At 44.1% G+C, this 23,863-nt stretch overlaps 1 protein-coding gene across 1 annotated transcript; it reads right to left on the bottom strand.

The window, feature by feature from the left end:
- Positions 1-10,626: 10,626 nt before the first annotated feature.
- Positions 10,627-14,059, bottom strand: KCNE4 (potassium voltage-gated channel subfamily E regulatory subunit 4). The gene is made up of 2 exons (XM_045775324.2): positions 13,719-14,059; positions 10,627-13,164 (listed from the first exon to the last, which is right to left on the bottom strand). Exon 2 carries the CDS (start codon positions 13,136-13,138, stop codon positions 12,626-12,628), a length of 513 nt encoding a protein of 170 aa, XP_045631280.2. The 5' UTR covers positions 13,139-13,164; positions 13,719-14,059; the 3' UTR covers positions 10,627-12,625.
- Between the last annotated feature and the right edge of the window lie 9,804 nt (positions 14,060-23,863).

Raw genomic sequence — 23,863 nt, 5'->3', positions numbered from 1 at the left:
GTTAATATCAACTTAAACATAATAGTACCTAACATTTGAGTATTTACCATATACAAGGACCTATTCTGAGATATTATATTGTGCTTTATGTTTAATGTAATTGTATTTAATATTTATCACTAAAACTATATAGAACTTGATGTTACATTTTGAGACCAATCCTTATGTCTCTCCCACATGTGACTAAATGAAAACAAGATGATGGATATTAGCTAAACTCATTGTGTTGATCATTTTGCAATATAAGCATGTATCAAATCATTATACACCTTAAATGTATACGATATACATATGTCAAATCATGATACATCTTAAATATATACAAATCTAGGTGTGAACTACATTTCAATAAAATGGACCAGTAAGTCAAAAAAAAATTTTTTTTAATTAAAAAGAACGAGAGAAAAGAAAAAGAAAATAAATTTTTTAAACGGCAGCTGTCGAGCTTTCCCTAGCAATCTTTGTTTTCAGATTTCATGCCTATGGCGTATCATGACTTTCCATTTTTAAAAATTAGACTTACTTAAAAAAAACTGAAAATATCCTTAGATGACAAATTATTCTTCTATAATGACATTTTGATTAACAGTGTGAGGGACCAAAAGCATGCGGGTTACATTTCTTTCAATGAAAACATGCACTTTAAAATCTTGAAGAGCTGGGCTTAGAGTGAATTTATATGAGGCACGTGTTCCCAAACTTTGGCCCAAAATATTTTTCCTCTCTTTGGTCTGTCACCATGGAGCTGGAGAAGATTCGGTTGATAAGGCAGAGTATGAACCTGACAAAATGAAATCCAATCAGGATGACTGGACTGGAAATTTCCATAACTTGAGAAAGAAAAACAAAGGAATTGGTTGACTCTTTCCATGAAAGGCTTAAATTCAACTGAATTTGTTCAATAGTAAGCCCTTGGGCAAATAAAATTAATGAAGATTCTTTTTCTAATTAAAAAAACATACGTATTGAAGCATTTTCAAGGTAGTATCTAGTTTTTAGGTTCTTAATATTTCCAGTCCTAGAAGAAAAAGTGTCTTGTGTTTCTCTGAATCATTGAGAGTACTAGAATAAAATCTTGGACACGAGATCTTGTACACAAGACTCAAAAATGAATGCTTATTGAATTAACAAATGAATTCAAATGATCTTTTCCCTTTTCTCCAGCCACTTTTCTACAACTACACTAAGTCCTGAGAAACTATTTCCCCCACACAGAGTCTCTGCAACTCTGTTCAAGCCACTCCTAGTCTCAGGCAAGCATCTCAGAGCCTGCCCTCTCTTCCCTCCATGACCCATCTCATTGCTCCTCTTGACCATGGTCTGTATTCCCACCACAGGAAGACCATCCTAGGGACCCACAATCTCAGTTCAGGGATTTATTTCATTTCCAATTTGTATTACGTTAGTACTGCCCTTCTTCTATTGAATGGTGTGGAGAAGACACTCGAGATCATTGGGGTGCTGGGGCAGGTAGGATTTTTCCCAACTGACTGTAAGTGTCCAAGCTCATGAAGAAATGTGAGCTTTAGGTGAGACCTCATATGAATGCTCTTAAAACGGAGAAAAAATAATAATAATCACATGACTTTAATATTGTGGGAAATGAGGCAAAACTAGATCATGTAGAGTGGGAAAAAAAATACCTGTGTTTGCATCCAGCAGATGTGAGTTCAAATCCTAACAATGTTGCTTACTGGTAATTTGAGTTTGGACACTTGCCAGAACTTCCACCTCTCACGTGTAAGGAGAATGTCATAGAGCCATTGAAGGACTGAATGAGATTGGGAATTGAAAGGAACGAGGGGCACATAATGAGCACCCAGGAAACATTAACTGACCTACCACACATATAATTTAAGAAGCAAAAGAAATGACCATTCAAAGTATAAACCCTAAACTCTATGATATCTCTGGTTGAGTTTGGGGGGTATGCCTCAAAAAGCAATTTTGTTTTCCTCCTTGGTAATACTTTCTTGTCACAACTATAATCAGGACAAGGGCTGGTATGTAGCGTCTTTTATTGGGGAGCACAGAAGGATAGAAGTGTAATACGGATTGCTTTTAGGGCAGAAAACAGTCACAACACAGAGAAATAACTCACCTATTTTATAGCAAAGTCCAAAATAGGCACACTACATTTGTGGGAATTCCTGTGTGTGCATACGTGCGTGTGTGTGTGTGTGTGTGAGAGAGAGAGAGAGAGAGAGAGAAAGAGACAGAGAGAGAAAGAGAGTGGGGGTGGGCGGAGGGCATAGACTATACTACCCAGGGACATGGAGGCCATGACCAAAGCCCTCTGAGAAACCACAGAAGTTGAAATTTTAAGAGCAATTAGAGGACTTTCAAGGATAATTTTGTCTTACACTCTGATTTTAGAACTTAATCCCTGAAGTAAAATCAAACCCCACTTCCTATGAAAAATATGGATTCCAATAGTAAAATACAAATATGTGACATTCACATGCCACTTTTAGATTTTTCCCTGATTTTTGTCTTTGTTTCAGTAGTATCGTTTATCTGAAGACCAAAATTACATTTTATCTTTTTAATTGAAATATAATGATATGCCTTTACCCTTCTGATTTTCAGCTAATTTGAAGCTGTCAAAGTCCAAATACTGAATCATTATTGCTACAAAACAAAGCCATTCATTAAATTACAAAGAGAAGGTCAAAATAGCTTGACTTTGCGGTTCTTGGTACGGCATGGTTCCTCCGGTCTATACCATCTGCCTCGGGGAAGCCTCAAGTCGTCCTCCTATCCATGTTGAAAATGACCATATTGTTGGTGTGTGATTTTGCAGGATGATGTATGCCTCTTCATGGACCAAAAAACACAAAGAGGATTTTAAGCCAGTTATTGTTAATGCTGCTTTTTATCATGGCGGGGGTCCAGGATGTAACCATGAATCCTGTAGTACTACCCACTCCCCACCAGAAAAGCTTTTTCTCATCGTCCACTTACCTACTCAGAAACCTGATTTTTTAAAAGGGAATTTGATCACAAGCAATATACATAAATTACACAGCCAATCAATTTTCAAGCATCTAGAGAAATTGAGTTCCTGAATAAAAGTCACTTTGGAGAAATACAAAATTCAGGGCAATTCTAGTTAAAAGGTCATCCTATAATCTTTGGTGCTTCTTCATACAACCTGAAGAGAAAAATCATGGAAAGCTGGAGATTTGACAGCAAAGTATTTGTGTTGGGCTGTCTGTGGTGGAAAAGAGAAGGTGGTGTTATTTCTACTTCCCTGAATCAGCCCTGTCGCATATCACCCTGCAACTTCTTCAGGCTGGCTTAGTGCCGTCCCTGGATGTCTTTAATGGAGATTCATGATTGTATAATGTATAGAATTATTGAATCACTATGTCATACACTTGAAAATAATGTAGTATTGTATGTCCACTATACTTTGATTAAAAATAAATAAATTATAAAAATTTAAAAATAGAGATTCATTATAAACCTGGGAAAACCTCAGCCCCTAAAGAGACACACCTAGAAAGGAACTCAAAAGGGAGTGAAAGTACATTTGCAACCTACACTAAGTAGCAATCAATGGCAAGTAAAAGAGAAAGAGGGCTCTGAGTAGTTACAGCTCCTTGAATTGGCCACACTGTACTTCGCTTTTCACAGCCTAACTTCCTGAAAGAATTAGTTTGTAATGAGAGTGACCTATTTCTCAACATGCATTAACCTTTTACACCTGTGATATCTCCCACCCCACCATCATACAAATTCCTCATATTATAGATACTAATATACGCATTGTCAAAAGGAAGCTTCTTCCCCTCCATCTCTCTATGGTTGACCTTCTTCTCGTTCTGGAGAACCTCTGCTGGCTTGGCTACTGGGCATTCTGCCATCCTGATTTTACTTCTTGGCCTGCTCCCGCTCTTTCTGCCTCTCCTCCTCCAACCCCAAGAAGTAGCTGGTCCCTGAAGGAATGCTCTTTGCCCTCCTCTCTATTTCCACTCATCCTTGGCTATTTCAGCCATGCTCAAGGTTTCAAGTCTATGTATTCGTGTGCGTGGCTCCCAAGTCTCTCTCTCTAGCCCCGACTTCTCTCAAAAGTTCCCATACTGCTTTTCCACATGCTTTCTGGGTATCATGTCAACACCTCCAACTCAAAATGCACAATGCAATAAATCACTTCCAGGACTCATTACCCATTTTTATCATTTGCCCTTGCACTCCCTCAGCTACACAGATTCAAAACCTTAGAATCATTCTCCATCCCACTCTCTCCTTCATCTGCTAACCTTTAGCTAGGTGCAAGAGCTTGTCAATTTCAACTTCTCAGCATTTCTAGCTGAGGTGTTTCCATTGCACCTGCCATTGGCCCAGTCCAGGCACTTTTCTCCTGCCATCAGGAATCCTGCTTTCTTTACCTCCCTCTTCTATTTTCTTCATCTTCTGCAGTGGGAACATTCTTAAGTACCACGATGACAAAGACTGAGTTTTTATCATTGTACAGATTCAGGGCGTAGCAGGTTCCATCTTAAATATTATCTTTTTATTTATGTAAGCAGAGACCTGATTAGGTTATCTTTTCTTTTTCCCTGGTCTTCAGTGTTTTCCTGATTAAAGAAATACTGTTTTGGATAAATAATGACCACGTTAATGGAAAGAAATCTCAGAGAGTGCCTGGTGACCTAAAGTAAGAGAGAGAAGCTTGGGTTCTACCTGCATTTCTGACACCTATTAAATATGTTAAGAGACAGATTTTGGAGAAAAGATGTGCTTGGGTTTTGACCTCAGGAACTTGAAATGCTTATGGGATATTGGGTAGAAATAACCACAGGCATTGGTGCTCATGAGAAAAGTCTAGGCCAGAACTGAAGGATTTAGAGATAGAAAGGCAGTCCATTGAGCTGGTAGGTGTTTTCACCTCTGGAGCCAGGTTGCCAGATTCGAATCCCATTTCTCCTGCTAACTAGCTGTGAGAATCTCTCAATGTTCTTAACTTCATGCCTCACTGGCCCTCATTTTTAAAATGACTTTAGTGGTGCCTGGGTGGCTCAGTCTGTTAAAGCATTCGACTATTTGTTTCAGCTCAGATCATGATCTCAGGGTCTGGGATCGAGCCCTGCCTCTGGCTCCACACCCAGCTTCAAGTCTTCTTGTCCCTCCCCCTCTGCTCCTCCCCCCACCGTGCTCATGGGTGCGCTCTCTCTCTCTCTCTCAAATAACTAAAAACCTTTAAAAATAAGCAAATAAAATGGCTTTAAAACCCCTATTTCTTCATTTGTCATGAGAATTTAATACCATGAGAACAGTGCCTGGCCCATAATAAGCACTAGGTAGGTGTTTGTTATAGCTCTTTACATAATAATTAAAGATTTGAGGATGAATGAGATGACCCAAAGAGAAAATGTTTAAAAAAAAAAAAAAGGAAGAAAAGAACATGACAAGAGACTGTCCTGAGGGATTCTGGCCCAAACTAGGTACTAACTACAGAAATAATAATACGCGGCTCTGACCTTCACGAGATTTATGATCCTATGGGAAAGGGCATAGCGTCTGTAGCTGAGACATGCAGACAATGTAATGAGAGAACAAAAAGGAGAAAACTTTGAAAAAGAAACAGAATCTCTGTATCCAAGCACCATGTCCAGTTCTAAGAGAAAAGAGAAGAACAAGATCAGGGAGAAAGCGTTCCTTTCATGTCAGGGTTCAGAATATAAAAATAATGACCAGGGTTGGTTTCTTCATCATCTGAAACCCCAATCTGGAGCTGGACCTCCAGCATTTACCTGCAAGGGTCCTTGCCCGGAACCTAGGACCATCAGTCCTGGGAGCATTCTGCACTGAGGGGGGCTGCCTGCGACCCACTCTGGGGCTGGAGCTAGGCTGAAACATACAAACCAACCAACCAACCAAACAACAAACAGAAGGTCGAAGCCAATAAGCTGCGTGCAAGACAAGTACGTTCAGCCCTGTTTGAATAGTTCCCTCCTCCTATTTATAGCTTCTTCCCCTTTATTAAAGTTTCCAGTGATGTCACATTGTACTGCTTTGGGGGAATGTGTGTACTTCTGCCAGCTCAGATCCATCCCCCCACAAAGAGCAGTAAGTACCAGGGTTTGGGCAGGAAAAAAGAAGCTACTTCCTGGCACAGTTCATGGGGCTAGCAACCAGAGGCACACAGTGACTCAGAGCTGCTCAGGGATGCTCTAAGTGAGAAGACCCCTAGGTCCTCTGTTTTCCCTAAGCCTTGCCCACCATGGGGATCCTGAACCAAATGTCAGGAGATCTGAGTTGTGATCCCAGCTCTGCTCCTGTCTCCCTCTATGACATTGAACAAGTCACTCAGCAGCTTTGCGCCTTGATTTCGTCATCAGTAAACAGAGGGGTTGGGTTAGATGATGTAGAAGGCACCTTCTGACTTCTGTGTCTCTCTAATATTGGGGTGCCCTGTATAATCTGACGGGTGAGGTTCTGCTGCAGGAGCAAAACCCCTAATTCTCAATATTTACCATAGCTTACGTTATTATTGCTTCACACAAAGCCAGCTGCAGGTTTAGGCAACTCTCCAGAGCAGTTGCCTTCCACGCAGTTCCATTCCAGGCCAATTCAGGCTCCAACAATCATTCGTACCACCTGGAACATCTGGTCTCACTAGTTACACGTAAGTAAGGAGGGGACTGGAAATAACATACCTGGGCTTTTCACTGACTTAGCTGATAGGTGACATACATCTTGTCTACCAAGTTTACATTGACCAGAATGAGTCATATCCCTGCCCCGGTGTTAGGGGAGGAGAAGTGGAAATTTCCATGTTCTCAGAAGGGGAGAAGAGCTGGATACTGCTGCATGCTAGTAATGTCTACACGCAGTCCCCTGTCAAAGACAAGCACTTTTTACTTTTCCAGCTGCTTCATAGGCAGTTCTGACAGTGTTTTGAGGTCAATAGAGAAGATATTACTATCTTCATCTTACTAAGGAGGAAACCCAGAAAGGTTGAGCAACCAGTGCAATGTCACAGAGCTGCCTAATGTCTGCGACGGGACTAGATTCCAAGTCTCATGGCCTCTGCTTCCCAGTAGTTTAAAGAATACCAGATTTATATCAAATGACTTACACTGGAATCCCGATCATTCATTACATTAGTCGGCAATTACCTGCCCCCAGCCTCAACTTTCATATCTACATTAACGGTAACAGAGACCTAGCTCAGAGTTTGCTTGAGAGGATTAAGATAAGCAAAGGGAAAGCACCTATCACAGAACAAGGCAAATATTAAGTAAGCAATACATTTTGTCCATTTAATTACACCACAGTGTCCTCAGACTGTTCGAAGACATAAGCTACGTATTCTTACATCCAGAGAGCCCTGCGCTAATGTTATAAATAAATCAGAAACAAAGTTATTTTTATTGGAAATCAACTATGGGGAGACTTTGACCTCTTTGGAGGCCAGGCAGACTTTACATTTTTCCCAGCACCTACTGAAGTACCTACAAGAGAGTAGTAGGAGCTCAAAGCACAGGCTTGTAACAACTGGGTGATATATATGCTTGACATGTAATAAGTGCTTAATAAGTACAACGTGTTATGGTTACTGTTTCCTTTTTGTTGTTTTCATTCCTGTTTTGTTTTTTGTTGTTTTCATTCCTTTCGTGAAATGGAAGGAAGTGAGAGAGGAAAAGGAAGGAGGTTGGGGAAAGAGATGCTATGGATGGTATATTTGTATGCATTCCCCCAAATTCACATATTGAAATCTACTCCTCAGTGTGATGGTATTTGGAGGTGGGGCCTTTGGGAGACGATTAGGTCATGAAGGTGGAGCCCTCATGAATGAGATTAGTGCCGTTATAAGAAGAAGCCAGAGAGCTAGCTTCCTGTCTTTCTGCCATGTGAGGATGCAAGAAGCCAGCCACCTGCACAGCAGAAGACGTCCTCACCAGAACCTGATCATGTTGGAACCCTGATCACAGACTACCAGCCTCCAGAACTATGAGAAATAAATCTCTGTTGTTTATAAGCCACCCAGTCTATGATACTTTGTTACAGAAGCTGGAAGGAGTAAGACCAGAGACAACATGCCGCTCACCATGTTGGAAGAGGGGATGGAAAACCTTAAGGGCAGAAAAGGCTATGGCCATTGATGTGAAGAATTCTTTAATCATGTTCCTTAGCAAAAAAATGCAAGGTAAGAAAATAAATGCCTAGAGCTGGGAGAACAAAACTTCAGCCCTATATTGAATGGGGCAGGAGAGGGGCAAAGAGAAGGAAGATGGAGTTGTACGGACAAAAGGATAAGCTCTCCTTGCATCCCCTCCTCCATGCCATGAAGGGAGGCTGCCGGGGCTCAAAGCTTGTCGCTGCCCGAGTCAAGGACCAAATCCCGATTTCATAAAGTTGCTCTAATGATCCAGTGCCGTGGGGCCATGGGCTCCTCCTTCAAACAAGTGACCTTGGCTGGTTATCTCCATGGTAACAGCTCACATCCCAAACTGTTCCTTCCTGCGTGGGAGGAAACATTTCAGAAATGGGGAAAGGCAAAATTGAACAGTGGTTTTTCTCTCTTATGACCCTTCTTCTTTGGCAAATCATATCCTTTTCCTGAATGTTGCAGTCTCCTGAGGAAACCGTGCACAGAAGAGAAGGTTCAGTGACTTTCATTTGCAGATGTCGGATCCAGGATACATTTGAAAAAGTAGAAGCCTGGAGCTGCTTTCCATTTACTTGCATGCAGCACTCAATATTTCGCAGGGGGTTTCACCGTTCTTGTCATTAGCAGCTCCCCCACCCCGAGAGAGAAAGGCCGGCATGTCTTCCTCCTGGTGAAAGAGAGACACCTCAGGTCAGAGAGGCCGGGTACTTTCTGCACAGCTGCAGAGCCACAGAAAGCCAGACAAAATAAGGCTGAGTCTCCACTGAACCCCTATTTATCCTCTGCCTGAGCCACCGGCCTGGCCTGCTCAGTGAGCTGACATGTCTCCCTCCGGCCCTAGGCTCCAACTCCTGTCCCATAACCCACGACGCTCCCCGTGGTTTTCTCCAGCAGGATGCCTAGACTGGGGGTAAGGCACATGTAGGGTCTGTCTCTACCTGGAGTCGCGATTGCACTGCAAGCTCCAAGTTCTGTCTGTTCCACAACCTCTGTGATCAGAGCGACATTTTACAGGATGATAAATGGCCCTTCTCCAGCTGAGCCCTGGAAGTGCGCGCCTGACCACAAAACCCTCCAATTGCAGCTCGCAAATGTACCATGGGGTCTACTTTCCAAGCAGAATCATGAGCCAAGAGCACTCTTTCCCTGGCCCAAGTTCAGCCTTTCCCAGTAATTTGGATCCCATGGTTCTGTCCGTGAAAGCTAGCTTTTCCTCGGCAGCAGCCCCGCCTGACTCTGACGTACGAAGGTGTAATTAGAACAGCATGCAGCAAGCGGGATGATCCATTTACCTCATCCCTAACATTTAAGTGCTTTAAAATATGTTTCTAATATCCTAGGTGCGGGGGGCCAAATTCCCTTCTCCGATTTTCACATGCATGAGTAAATCCACACAGACTAAACCCCTTGGGCCTTAGGTTCTGCTTAGAAGTTCTTCTTTTTTTTTTTAAGAAAACAAATATTCCATTAAAACGACATAGTGTACTCTGCATATTTTTAGGACAATTAGAGTTTAGAATTCCCTCTTCTTCCGCCCCTGGTTTAAAAAAAATTTTTTTTTTGTTTTAACTCTTTCCTCACCAAGGATATTAAGCCCGGATAAATTGAAAGGCTTTCTTGTCTTTTTAAAATCATGTTCTCATCTTTCATTGTCAAAATACCAACTAGTGAATTGGGATCCTTGATGTGCTTTGGGAAGAATCCAGGCTCCGCTGTACTTTTGCCAGATGAAGACTTCAGGGAGACAGTTATTTGGGAACCTAATGGAAACATTGACTTGAAACTGAAAAGCTAAACTCACAGGAAGCAGGGAAACGGAAAAGTAAGGCCACTCTCTACCATCTGCTTGACTCAAAATGGGTCACTGGTTTGGGTCATTTTTCTTCAGCACTTCCGACGGTGTAAATAAAATCATAAAAGAGAGGCTGCGGCAGGCTGGCGGGACCTCAGCCTAGGGGACAGAGCGAAAGCGAGACCAAGTGGGAGGGGCGAGCGGGTCACGTGACTGGGAGGGGCGGGAGCGCCAACCCTGGCTCCCCCGCCCGCGCGCTCCGCGGTCTTCAGTAGCTTTGCCCCTGTGCACTTCGCAGCTCCCCTGGCCCCTTAGTTTGTGCTGCCGCGGCCACTTGTGAGTAATGTCTGCCTAGCCAGCATGCAAACTAGATGAGTCCTTGCCACCAAATCTGGAGCCCCAGCTTTGCACCAGGTTGCCGTGTTCCTCTGCAGGTTCAAATTCAAGGGCCCCACAGCCACCCACTGTGAACCGAGAGGAGGATGTAAGACCCATCCGCAGCTTTTTTTTTTTTTTTTAAATTCATTGCAATGCATATCAAAGGATGGGAAAGCCCAGCCCCGCTCCCTCCGTGACTCAGGCAGAAATAAGATACACCTTCCCCAGAGTCTGACCCGGGAAGATGACCCGGATCCAGAGACGGCTTGGGAAATGTCTGGGATGTCCTGGAAACTAGGAATCACACTGAAGAATCAAAGAGAGAGCTCATAACTTCTTCGGGAAAATGTGTTTGTTTATTTAAATTAAAAAACGGTGTGAAAATTACAAACTGTTAAATACAGAAGACGATTTTATACAACTTAATAGAATAAGAAGAAAGTATATACATCACTTTTTTAGCAGGCGCAGATAGACTTGCACCAAACTTCAGGATTAAGCAATGGAAAATGTGACAACGCACATGTCCCTCGCAGTAAAGCTTCAGAATTCAAGTGATTCCAGGCAAGGGGCCAAACTGAACTTGGCTTCTTTCACCTCAAACAGCCCCCTTTGGAGTAAATCCACACTCTGAATTTTAAAGTGAACGGAGGGCCCTTTTCCCCCAAACATAAATGTCCTCTAGCACTGTGTGAGGGCAAACTGATAAGCCCGCTCCCCTACTGTTAACCCTTATGGGAACAGTAGTTACTGCTATCTTCAATCAAGGAAGAACATGTGTAAAAAAAAAAAAAAAAAAAAATTTGTTTTTACTAGAATTAAATTTGACCTTTTGGTGTGTTTCTCTTCCTGCTTGCCTTTAAGGGCCTAATGGGTCTGCTACAAAGCTACTGACCGCAGGAATACACGGAGACGTTAGCGAGCATTCCCGAACGTTTGCTTTTAGAATTCTGGTTTCTCAGCTGAAGAAGTTCCCTCCTACCCAGGGAACTTTGCAGAGTAAAATGTGGTATCTGCCTCCCTGGTTCACTGCTGGGAAAATGACAGCATGAACTGGGTAGTGATTCGCCCTGAATCTCCCAGTTACATGTGTTCTGCGTCTCCAACTGCTCCTTTAAATAAGCAGATCCGTTCTCAGACTAACTGGCCAAGTGGGAAATATTTTGTCCAAGCTTCCTCACACCAGGCCATACAGGATTTATCACAGAGTCTTAAAATCCAAAGACATCCTCCCGGCCCCCTGGGGATCTAGATTCAGGAGTCTCATGAAGGCAGTAAGCCTCTTGATGACATGCCCAGGACCACACAGCAAATCAGTGTCAGGGCTCGAGATCAGAAAACAGAACCTGGACCCCTGCTTCGTCCAACCTCCGCCTGAGGATGCCCTTCTGGGTCCCGGCTACGTGACAAAATGCCATACCGTGGAGGCCCACTTTATGTCAGCTCCCAGCTCAGAAAACTAGGCTGGGAAAAAAGCAGCAGCAGAGCTAACGGCTTGGCCTTGTTCAACCCCACCATCAGCCCTTCTAGAAAGATCAGGAAAAGTCCCCTGCACAGCTGTTCAGAGTGCAGGTTCGATTCTGGGGAAGCCCTTCCAACCAAGAAAACTGTCATGCCAGCATGCAATGCTGGATGGTCTGAGGTCAGAGTCCAAGGTCACAGGTTAGACATAGGGTCAAAATAGCAGATTCTGTTTTATAATCCCAGCCAACGTTAGCAGGTTTAAAAGTTGCGTTTTTTTTTTCTCACAGTATGCAAAAGAACAGGTTTGGATCTCCAGCTTTCTGCCATCAAAGTCCTCCATCAGACATCCCCCTCTAACCCAAAGACCTCCTAAAGGAAGCTCTGTGACCTGCTGTGAACTCTTGCCACAGGTACACCGGAGAGGTACTTACAGCCAATCAGATCTAGAACAAAGCTCTAGGCAAATTAGCAAATCAAAACCAGTCCGTCAGCCTGTCCTAGGCCTTGGGCAGCCCTGGGAGGGGGCAGATGCCCCAGGGCTTACCCAGGGCATCCGGTGAGAAAACAACGGCAAGCACAGCGACCTGCCCAATTCGGAACTGGAACCCCAAGCCCCAGACCCCAAAGTCAAGGTACACACTGCACATCTTCGGGGCTTTTCCGTGGCAGGTGTCCACCACAGGCCCGGTGTGGACTCCTGGCTGCTGACTCCCATGGAGCCTCGTCCCCCACCACCCCCGTGCAGGGGCTCGCCAACAGTCTCTTTAAAGTGGCAGCTGCACTGCAAAAGTGAAACCAGACACGGAAAGTGTCCTTCCTCTCCCTAAGGGTGCTGGCTGATGGGGCCGCCTCCAGGGGCCCTGGGGGTGCTAGGAATTCTGATGGATGTTCTCTGAGGACCCTTCACTGCTCTCGTTGAGGAGCGTCTCTGAAGTCTCCCCCAGCTCATCATCCGCCCCCTCCTCCTGGATGGGGAGGTGCACGTCTGGGGAGGAGGACTCGGAGCTCAGGCTGTCTCCTTCCATGGAGCAGAGGGTGCAGGACAGGGCGGGCGCCATGCTCTCCTGCAGCACGTTCAGCATCATGGGCACCTGCACTGACCTCAGGCCCGACACCATGGGCAGCGGCTTCATGGCCTCCCCCCAGAGCCTCTCCTCATCTTTGTACAGCAGCAGGAGGCTGGACTTCTTCTCCCGCCTCTTAGATTTCATATAGCCCAGCATGATTCCGATCAAGAAAACGCCGTAGAAGGACATGACAACCAGAACGTAGAAGTATTCATTGCCGTTGCTGCTCTCGCTGCCAGGCACGTGGGACACCAGGTGGCTGCTGGGGGCTGCAGTGCTGGGGTGTGTGCTGTTCAGAGGTTCCATCTTCAGCATTGAAGCGCCGTGCACACAGCCAGGGTCTGGGGAGAAACCTGCAGGTTAGAACACTCCCACGGCCCGCGGTACAGGGAGGAAGCTGAGCACGCGGTTTGTGGGATTGCAACATCAAAAGGGCTGATAACTGCATGGAGAAATCGTGGTAAGAAGACCCACAAAATAGCTAACGGGTGAGCTATGAGAGGCCAGAGTGGATGGAGGGAAGGGAGGGAGGGATAGGGAGAAATGCGACAAGGACTTTCCTTTTTTAGGGTATACGTGTCGTGGTATCTGCATTTCATAAAGTGAGTGTGTAAAATCATTGCTTTTATCATTTTAAAAGCAAAAGGGAAAAATCAGCCTAAGACAAGGGAGCATAGAGAAAATAAATCACATTTTAGGCACTGGGAAACTTTTTCTAACTGAGCCAAAGAGAAAAAAAAGAAAGCTTACATGTTGCTTCTCAAACATAAACCTATTATTAATTCAAAACCGAGTTTCCTGAGAACAGAGAAAGGAAAGGAAAACCTCATCTACTAATTGCACAAAAGAGCCCTCTCTCAAATGTTTCTGAAGCCAAGTTGCATTGCTAACTTACCCAAGGCTGGCAAATTCTTCCCAAGTCCTGAGTTGTTAAATGGCCAAGTCCAAGAGCGTCCTTCCTCTCTGCGGGGCTCCGCACTCTGACAACTCTCCTGCTGCCGTTGGGATATATAGTCAAGAAATGCATCGTCACGTGTTCTGGGAGGAAGATTTACAACAGAGGTTGGTCGTGGCAGAGCGAACAGTCACAGCACTGCAGTTCAACTCACTGAACTTTGCAGCTGTGAAAAGAAAGAGACTGGGAATCGGGGATTTCTCCTCACTCCCGAGCCCCGAGCCAAACCTTCCAGGTGGCCCTGAAAACGAGTGGAAAGAGGAGAAAAGAATGTGCCCAGTTGGAACTGTTCTCCCAAAGTCCGCTCTCATTGAAAATGAGTTCACGTTTCATCTCCCTCTTGGGGGAATAACCATGATGCCTTCTGCAGGTTTTCAGAGACAGTCAAATACCATCGTCTGGATAAAAGACAGTTGGAAGCAAGTGCAGGATGTACTGTCAAGGAACTCGGGCTTACGTTTCAGTCGTCCCACTAACAATACAAATGTCATAAATCCTTACTGAGCTTTCTGTGCCTCAGATGCCTGATTCGTAAAATTGCTGGATGTGGGAGCTTCGAAGCGGAGAATTTATATGAACTGTGTGAACTTTTGAATCCCTGTCGGCTTCATCATGCTAAGATTTAGGGCTGCCTGGTACAGGGGAGCCTTTTTAAAACATGGAGACGTTCTACCCGTCTTCTGCACCAAGTTCATACGTTTATTTTCTTATAATTAAAATGTGTCTTCCAGATTGTTTCCCATCGCCTGCGTGAAGTGGAAATGGGTTATGGTGCAAGACGCTGCGGGCAAGTTTTCTCCTGTTGGATGGCACATCCCCGATCCTTCATAGCGTCCCACAGAGACCATGCACACGTCTCTTTGCTGTCTCCGGCGGGTCAGGGGAGGAGCAGAGATTCTTCTGATGACCTGCTGAGCACAGTTCAAGCTTTTAAAACCTATGCAGAGTTCGTGTTAAAATGGTCGCTGTGATCAAAATTGGAAAAGGAATGGAAGACTTTGATGTTAGCCCATCCGCTCCCCGGGACGCTTATTCTGAGAGGCTATTATTCTAAGTTAAAGTCAACTGGGAGGGATGCTCGGTTCCCAGTGGTCTGGTGGCCTATGAATTGCAGCCAGACTGTCTTGGGGAATCGACTCTAGAGAAAACATTTCTCGTGGTTCTGCTGTTGTTAAACCGAAGCCGGGGGCAAGCATGGCCACACCCCTCTTCCGCACCTGGAGTGTATATAGCCCACGCACTGGGCTGTTCCTGGCGGCTGCACAAACCCACGAGGTTAGTGCCTGGTCCTGAGTCTGTCGGGATACCTGCGGAAAGAGCAGGCTAATGAACACAGGATGCTCTTTGCCCTACTGCTCTACTCACCTATGGTTTAGGCTATGTTCACCCATAAGGCCCCAAGTGGCTCCTGCATATAACCCCTGAGCACGCCAACACCAAGATCATCCTACACTGGACCTTTGCTCACACCAATAAAGACATCCTCATGGTTGCATCAATAATTGCAAAGTTCCACAGCTACCTTGACCAAGATAGATTTGGCCTTATCAACTTGTACTTATCATAAGTACCTGACAACTTCCATCTTCAGCTATGCCTCTGGTGGTTTGTCAGGGTCATGAGAGTAAGAGAGACCCGGGAGAGACATGTCTGCAGATTGTGGATCCCTGTATGGTAGACTATGTACTTTGGGACATATGAGTTTAGTAATCACCCATCAATGGCCAAACACGGCAAACTGGAAACTTTGAGGAGGCAGAGAGGAGATGGGGAAAAGGGAGAGCAGATTTAAGGAGCAAGGAAGCACGGAGCCTGGTGCCAGGAAGCCAAACAGAGGCCAAAGTTTCAAATAAGAGAAATCCCCAAAATCAAGCCAACAGTCCCAAGACAGTAAAACCAATAAGAGACAGATGAAGCGAGAATGGAGTCCAAAAGACAAAGCCATTCCGAGACCTAAGAAGAGCAAAATCTTTTACAGGCATAAGGGAGGAAACAGCCCAGATGAAACTCTGCTGGATGCCTCCTTGGTGTCTCTGCTTCTTCTAGGACTCCATGCTGACTCAATGTTTCTCCTACGCGTCAATGAAATGATGCAAAGCGCTTTAGCGCCATATTGCCCTAATGAATGTGCCCCATCTGTGCTTTTTGTTGTCGTCTTTGAGAGTGCTTTGTGGCTAAGAAGAGCGCCAGGTTGCTTGATGCACGTGTGCCTGACTCTAGATTTTTTTATTGTTGCTCTTTTCTCTCCCACTAAGAATACAATTTAAGTTGTGGGGCTTGCAACCTTATTACACATAGCTCAATCTTCTTCCTAGCTCTCGCTCGTAACAGTATTATGAGAATTATGGCAGCGAATAATGGCATAAGTAGTGAGGGAGGAAGGAAGAGCCTCTACAAACTGCACTTTTTCAGGGAGAGGATAGTGACACACGAGAATGATTAATTACATCTACCTGGTGCCACAGTTTCAGGAGACAGCAATGTTAAAGAAGTAAATCCATTTTCCAGATACTTTCTCCTACTGCGTAGTTTGCATTTCCGTTTTCTTAACAGTGTCTTTGAAGAACAAAACTTTCTTCTTTTTTTTTTTTTAAAGATTTTATTTATTCATTCGACAGAGATAGAGACAGCCAGCGAGAGAGGGAACACAAGCAGGGGGAGTGGGAGAGGAAGAAGCAGGCTCATAGCAGAGGAGCCTGATGTGGGGCTCGATCCCAGAATGCCGGGATCACGCCCTGAGCCGAAGGCAGACGCTTAACCGCTGTGCCACCCAGGCGCCCCAAAACTTTCTTCTTTTTGATGAAAACCAATTAATCAAAATTTTTTATGGTTTGTGCTTTCTTTGTATCTTAAGAAATTTTTGTCTAACCCAAGGTCACAACAATTTTCTCCTATAAACTTTCTAGCTTTAGCTCTATGATTCATGTCAAGTTAATTTTTGTATGTAATGCAAGGTATGGATCAAGACTCATTTTTTGGTTGCATATGGTGGTCCAATTGCTCCAACATCATGTATTGAAAAGACAATCCTTTGCCCATTGAGTTGTCTTGAAACCTTGCTCAAAAATCAATTAAACCATATATTTGTGGGTCTATTGCTGAGCTCTCCATTCTGTTCTTTTGATCTATCTGTCTTTGCATCAGTGCCATGTTTTTGATAAATCCACCCTAAACTGGCATTTTAAAAGAGTCTGAGGTTTCTGCAGACCATACGTAGCTGAGTGTCTGTTGTCAATCGGGCATTTGGTAAAGGCTTTGCTTACCTCAACCCTGTGAGGTAAGAATTACCATAACCCCCCATCCCATAGATAAGGAAATGGAACATCAGAGAGGCTAAGCAAATTGCTCAAGGCCAGACCAATAGTAGTAGACTCAGGATTTGAACCCAGGTCCATGCGATTCCAGAGTCCATTCTCTTTTCCCTACCCTTTGCTTCACTCAATGGGAATCAGGAAAGGGACTGAGAAAAAGTAGAAAATAGAAGAGGGCTATTTTTCCAGCTTTTTTTTTGAGCCTTCATAAAACTTTCTTTTAAAAAGTGAATTTCTGGGGCATCTGGGTGGCTCAGTCGGTTAAGCGTCTGTCTTCAGCTCAGCTCTTGATCTCAAGGTCCTGGGATCTGTGCTCAGTGGGGAGTCTGTTTCTCCCTCTGCCTCTCCCCCTGCTCCTGCTCTCTCTCTCTCTCTCAAAAATAAATAAAATCTTTTTAAAAATAAATAAATAAAAAGTGAATTCTTACATGGCCAGACATAAATACAAGTGTGTATTTACAAACTGACTCAAGCGTAAATGCAAATGTGCAATTGCAAATTGTTTATTCCGAATTCATGCCATCAAAAACTTTGGAGGCTACACCAACCTTAGTATGTTCTAGAAGTTATCAGTGAAATCGTCATATTTTTATCCTATCTCCATATTGTCTGTAGTAAAACAGTTTCCCTTTTGCTTGTATTTATAGCTGATTTCTGGTCTTGTTTTGATTTTTTTTTCCCCTACGTAATCCTGACCCACAACCTTCTCCAGAGCTTTGAGTATTTTAACTTCCTGGTAACGTCATTTTCACCAAATGACCCTGGCCACACATCTCTGAAATTATGTTAGCAGCTTCTGTGACTAAACAAAGTCAGTGCTGGGATAAGAGCATGGTGGTGAATCTCATCAGATTAAACGTAAGCCTGGAGTACAGAGATCTGACCCGGCTCGGCCTCCCCCGTGCTACGTGACTGGCTAAGTTACATCATTTCTCTGTGTTTCAGTGTTGGCCCCACAGGCATGTCAAGACTAGGATAATTAATTGTCTCCAGATACTCAGGAATGTCCCATAGTCCATGCGGACAGCCATCTTCAGAGGAAGGAACAGAACAGAAGATATGGGATAACCAGGCTGCAGGACTGGCAGAATATTGCAAAATGCAACTCTCGGTGTCCACCCCAATGCTGTTTTCCCAGAAACCCTTTCTGAAAAGTTGTGTCTGGGAACTCTTGCTGTGGTCATCCCTAGTAATGCCCTGAGTCACCCTCTCTAGACACATACTTTGTAGCATTCCTAGCACTTGGAGTAAAACAGGACTGGGTATCTGCTGGTGCTTAGTAAGACCTCCAGACCCCCGTAGAACATCAGCCGTGTCTCGGGGGGGATGTGTCTATAGGCAGGACATCACCCACAAGACATTAGGATGCAGGAACTCAGAACTCTTAAGATTAGAGAATGCCTAATAAAGTCGTCATTAACTTGCCCTTGCTATTTATTCAAACTCTTTTTTGCCTGGTATATTTAGCAAATACTTGCATAGTGCCTGAAATGCCTCAGGAATGGCTACAAACACTTTATAAATTTTATCTTATTGAATCTTCCTAAAAATCCTGTGAGATAGGCTCTAGGATCATCCCTATTACATGGATAAGGAAACTGAGGCACGGAGTGATTGGAGTAACCTGCCCCAGATCACATGGCTAGTACATGGCAGAGCTGGCTTCGGAACCCAGACTGGAGATTTTGGTGACAGTGTCTTTGAGTCTCACCACCCACCATACCACATGGCCTATTCTAGTTACTGAGTGTCCCAGGCACAGCACTATGCCCTGGATCTGTATGAAGTGAGAAAAGAGAGAGAGTCTCATTATCTCGTGCAGCCTAAACCCTGTTGGATACCGAGGATTGGGGTCATACCCACACCTGGAAAAATCTGAAAGGTGAGAGACTGTGTTCAGCTCTGGCTTTGGAGAAAGGCTGTTGAGTAAGGAAAGCTCATGCTCCCGGAGTTTGACAGGAGAAAGATACTGCAGTGTTTCCGATAGCCCAGACGTGGGCCACACAAGAGGCAGCACACAGACCTGGGATACAAGCTAGTTCCTGCCCAAGATGGCAGCCCAAGGGCTGAGGGAAGACATTCGTTCCCCGCATCCAAAGAAAATGCCTGGAATGGGGGCAGAGCCCATGGTCCTACCCACCAATGGCCTTCAGTCTTTCCAAGGCCCAAGGGGAGGGGAGCACTTGAGAGGGAAGGACAGAAGTTTTGACTGTAAATGAACTTGAGAGGTTCTAACCATCATGTGGGAATGAGAATTTTAATTACCAAACCGAGGCTGCTTGGGGAGACTAGAACAGCCAGAGGATTTTTTTGTTACCTAAGAGGGACCAGAAAGGTCGTGGGATCTGCTCCCAGACTTCCACCCTGGGGCAGGGGAAGAACTGGCCCCAGAGAATGAGTCTGAAGAAGTAACGGGACTCATCATAAGGGTTGCTTTGTGATGACACCCTGCAAGCCCTGCTTGTTTATCAGGAAGTCACATGTGCGGAATGCTGGCCCCAGTGCCTGCAGCTAGCGAGTGTCCACTCATCACAAATACCAAACAATGTGAGAAAAACACAAAAGGACAACATTTGGGGAGCCCCACGGCAGGATCTACCTGAAATTTAAGTTGGAGAACTGGAAGTGATTGTTCGGTTTCATTCTGAGCCCCTAGAGTGGAATAATAGCAAGACTGTGCCAGGGACTCCTCACAGACTTTCTTATTTAATTTCCACAAGAGCCCAGTGCAGGCTGTTCCGAGCAGAGTTGTATAAACGTAGACAATGGGGTGTGAGAAGGCGAGTAACTTGTCCTGCTCACACAGCAGGACATAGCAGACCTGCGATGGGCCATCCTGCCTCCCACTGAAACCACGCCAGACACGTACTCCATTCCTGGGACACACACTGCTTGGCCGTTCTTGGTCACTTCCTCTGGCCCCAGCTAATCAAGGGGTCAGGACCGGCGTTGGAGCACCATGGACAAAGGGGGCTCATGAAGGACTCGCTGAATCCAATTGAGAAAGACAAAGCCGACAGTCTTTTTAAAAAAAGTTTTGAAGCCCTTGGAAGGTTTTCTTAAACCCTCTAAGTAACAGATTATAACACAGGGCCCAATAAAAGCTGAGGTGGACTATAGTTAATAATACAGTATTACACACTTGACGGCTGCCGAGAGTAGATCTGAAACATTCTTCCCACCAAAAAAAAAAAAAAGAAAAGTTAACCGTGTCAACTCTGTGAGGTGACAGATGTGTTAATTAACTAGCTCTAGGCAATCATTCTACACGTGTATGTATGTCAAATTGTCACGTGATACACTTTAAATATATACAATTATATCTGTCCATTATTCTTTAATAAAGTTAAAGAAATCTAAGAGACAGAGCTGGAGTCTAAGTCATAGGACAGCCCAAAGCCAAGAGGCCATGAGTCTATTTTGCCACAGCCATAACTGTGCCAGCAGTCAAGGTCAGCCCCGCTGGGCCTGGAGAATGGACAGCTCGTCAAGTTTAGCTCACCTGTTGAGAAACTGTAGGTGGGATTTGCCTATAGGATCACAACTGGGACCCAAAGAGACCAAAGCCACTCTTCATGCAGGCTAGCAACTGCAAAGAGAGGCGTTCTGCTTCCCATGAGAGACCAAGGAATGAAGACCTGACACAGGGATGTGGAGCTTGATACCCAGAACCATGCTGAGAGCAAGCATTCCTTCTGAGCTCAAGAAATAATTCACTCCTTGGGGCGCCTGGGCGGCTCAGTTGTTAAGCGTCTGCCTTCGGCTCGGGGCGTGATCCCAGCATTCTGGGATCGAGCCCCACATTGGGCTCCTCCACTGGGAGCCTGCTTCTTCCCCTCCCACTCCTCCTGCTTGTGTTCCCTCTGTGTCTGGCTGTCTCTCTCTCTGTCAAATAAATAAATAAAATCTTTAAAAAAAAAAAAAAGAAGGGAAGAAAAGAAATAATTCACTCCTGCTCACAAGCAGGAAAGGAGTGTCAGAAATGTTGATCCATACCGAACAGTGAGCATGAGGAGAGGAGAATGTACCCTGCCCTGTCCAGGGAATGGGGGGGGGGGTGATGGGGAGGGTGTCCTGGAATGTGAGATGGTCATTGACCATCAGTTGGGTAGATTCAGAGCTTGGTGTCTTCGGTTAATGTGTCCAGAAATTTCAGCCAAACCCCATCTCAGTCCTGACCCCATGTGCCACTATGCCTGACCTGAATAAATGACATGTTCATTAGGTCTATGTCACTTCATTTATTCACTCACTGATTCATTTATTCAAACAAATACACGTGTCCTGCAACCTAAACCAACAGGTATTTCATAAAATTAAAGGATCAAAACAACAACAAGAAATTATTCTAAAGAAAAGAAGTCAAAATAAAAATTAGCACTGGACAACAGTGGCTGGCATTGGGACTTTGCCAGATCCCAGCTTCCTGCATGAATACCATTAGCTTCCTCTTTGAAGGGGACCGAGCACTTGTCTACAATGGCTCACACTCCTCATGGCAGCTCAGACACGGCGCTGCGATCCCCTCCTCGCGCTGGATCCCCGCAGCGCTGCTCCAGCCTCCAGCGACTGCCTAGTGTGAGAGCAGTCAGGCTCAGCCCTGGGATGACTCTATGACATAGGCACAACCCATGGAAAGCCAGGTCCTCAAGGCAAGTCGCCTGGGCAAGGACCTCTTTTTTTTCCTATAAGAAAAAAAAATTCTGAGGCTCATTTGACAGTAAATATCTTATTGCCTTTGCTTTTATTCATAGAAGTGGAAAGGCAAATTTTACCTCTTCCTTCAGTCTAGGTAAAGCTTGGTTAAATTATCCAAGCCACCTAGGCCTAAGAAGAAAAATAATAATCCCCATCATGGTGAGAAATGGGTAGAAAAGCAGAGGGATTAAAAACACAGGTTCCAGAATCAGGGCCCTCCACTCAGGTGCTAGTTTCTGCCACTCACCACCTTATTGACCTGCCTGTGCCTGGATTCAGGTCGTTGTAAGGAGTAAATGAGATCGTATATAGACTTCGCGTACTGTCTGGCAACTAGGAAGCACTGCGTAACTTAGGGGTCAACGGTCAGTCCTTACCACAGCCAGAAAATGTTCCTAACATTTTTTAAATTGAGATAATACTGGCCACACCATAAAATTCATGATTTTGAAGTGTACAATTCAGTGGTTTTTCATTTATTCACAATGTGCAACCATCATCTCTATCTAATTCCGGAACATTTTTGTTATCCCCCAAAAAACTCCATACCCATTACCTTCATCCCACACCCCAACCAAGAACCTTCTGTCTGTATGGATTTGCCCACTCTCCACATTTCACAGAAATAGAATCACACGGGGCACCTGGGTGTCTCAGTTGGTTAAGGGTCCGACTCTTGATTTTGGCTCAAGTCATGATCTCAGGGTCATGAGATTGAGGCCCACGTGGGATTTTCTCTCTCCCTTTCCCTCCGCTCCTCCCCCCTGCTCGCTCTCTCTCTCTCTCTTAAAAAAAAGAAAAAAGAAAAAGAAATGGAATGAAATGGAATGACACAATATGTGGTCCTTTGTGCCTGGCTTCTTTCACTTAGCACAATATCTTCAAGGTTCGTTCATGTTGAAGCAAGTGTCAGCACTTCCTTCCTTTTTAAGGCTGAATAATATTCCTCCGTGGGGAGCCAACACATTTTGTTCATCCATTCATCAGTTGTTGGATATTTTATGTTGTTATTGCTCTATGGCTTTTGTGAATAATGTTGCTGTGAACAATTACGTACAGGATTTTGTTCAAACATATGTTTTCAATTCTCTTGGGTATAAACCTAAGAGTAGGGTTACTACATCCTATAAGAATCCTATGTTTAACTTTTTGAAGAACCACCAAACTGTTTTTCACAGAGGCTATACAATTCCAGATGCTTGCCAACAATTTTGAGGGTCCCCTTGCCAACACTTGTTATTTTCCTAAATTTGATCACAATTGTATTTTCCTATATTTGATCACAAAATAATATTTCTGTGTGGTTTTGATATGTATTTCCCTGCTGACTAAAGATGTTGAGCAGCTTTTCACGTGCTTCATGGTCATTCGTATGTATTATTTGAGAAATGTTGTTCAAGTCTTTTGCCCTTTTTTTCCATTGGATTGTCTTTTTATTGTTACATTGTAAGAATTCTTTATATATTCTAGATATTAAACCCTTATCAGATATATGATTTGCAAACATTTTCTCCTACCCTTTGATCCACCAAAGTTTTTAATTTTGATAAAGTTCCACTAATCTTTTTCTATTATTTCCTATGCTTTTGGTGTCATATCTAAGAAATTGTTGCCTAGCCCAAGGTCACAAAGATTTACACCTATGTTTCCTTCCAAAATTTTATGGCTTTGTCTTTTATATTAAGTTTCTTGATCCATTTTGAATTAATTTTTGTGTATGATGTGATGTGGAGGTCCAAATACATTATTTTACATGTGGATCTCTTTTCCCCATTGAATGGTCTTGGTACTCTTCTAGAAAATCAATTGACTGTATATGTTTGGCATTATTTGGGAGCTCTCGATTCTATTTCATTGATCTATATGTCCAGCCTTACACCAGTACCACATTATTTTGAATTCTGTACCTTTGTAGTAAGTTTTGAGATCAGAAAGTGTGAGTCCTCCAAATTTCTTCTTCTTTTTTAAGACTTTTGGCTATTCTAGGGTTCTTGTAATTTCATATAAATTTTAGAATCAGTTTGTCTATTTCTAAAAAAACAAAGACAATTGGAATTGTGATAGGGATTCTACTGA

The sequence above is a fragment of the Ursus americanus genome, chromosome 1 (assembly GCF_024610735.1).
Source record: "Ursus americanus isolate L20-20 chromosome 1, mUrsAme1.1.p, whole genome shotgun sequence".
NCBI classification, from domain to species: Eukaryota; Metazoa; Chordata; class Mammalia; order Carnivora; family Ursidae; genus Ursus; species Ursus americanus.
Note: the sequence above shows the minus strand (reverse complement) of the source record. Positions and strands in the feature narration are given on the sequence as shown.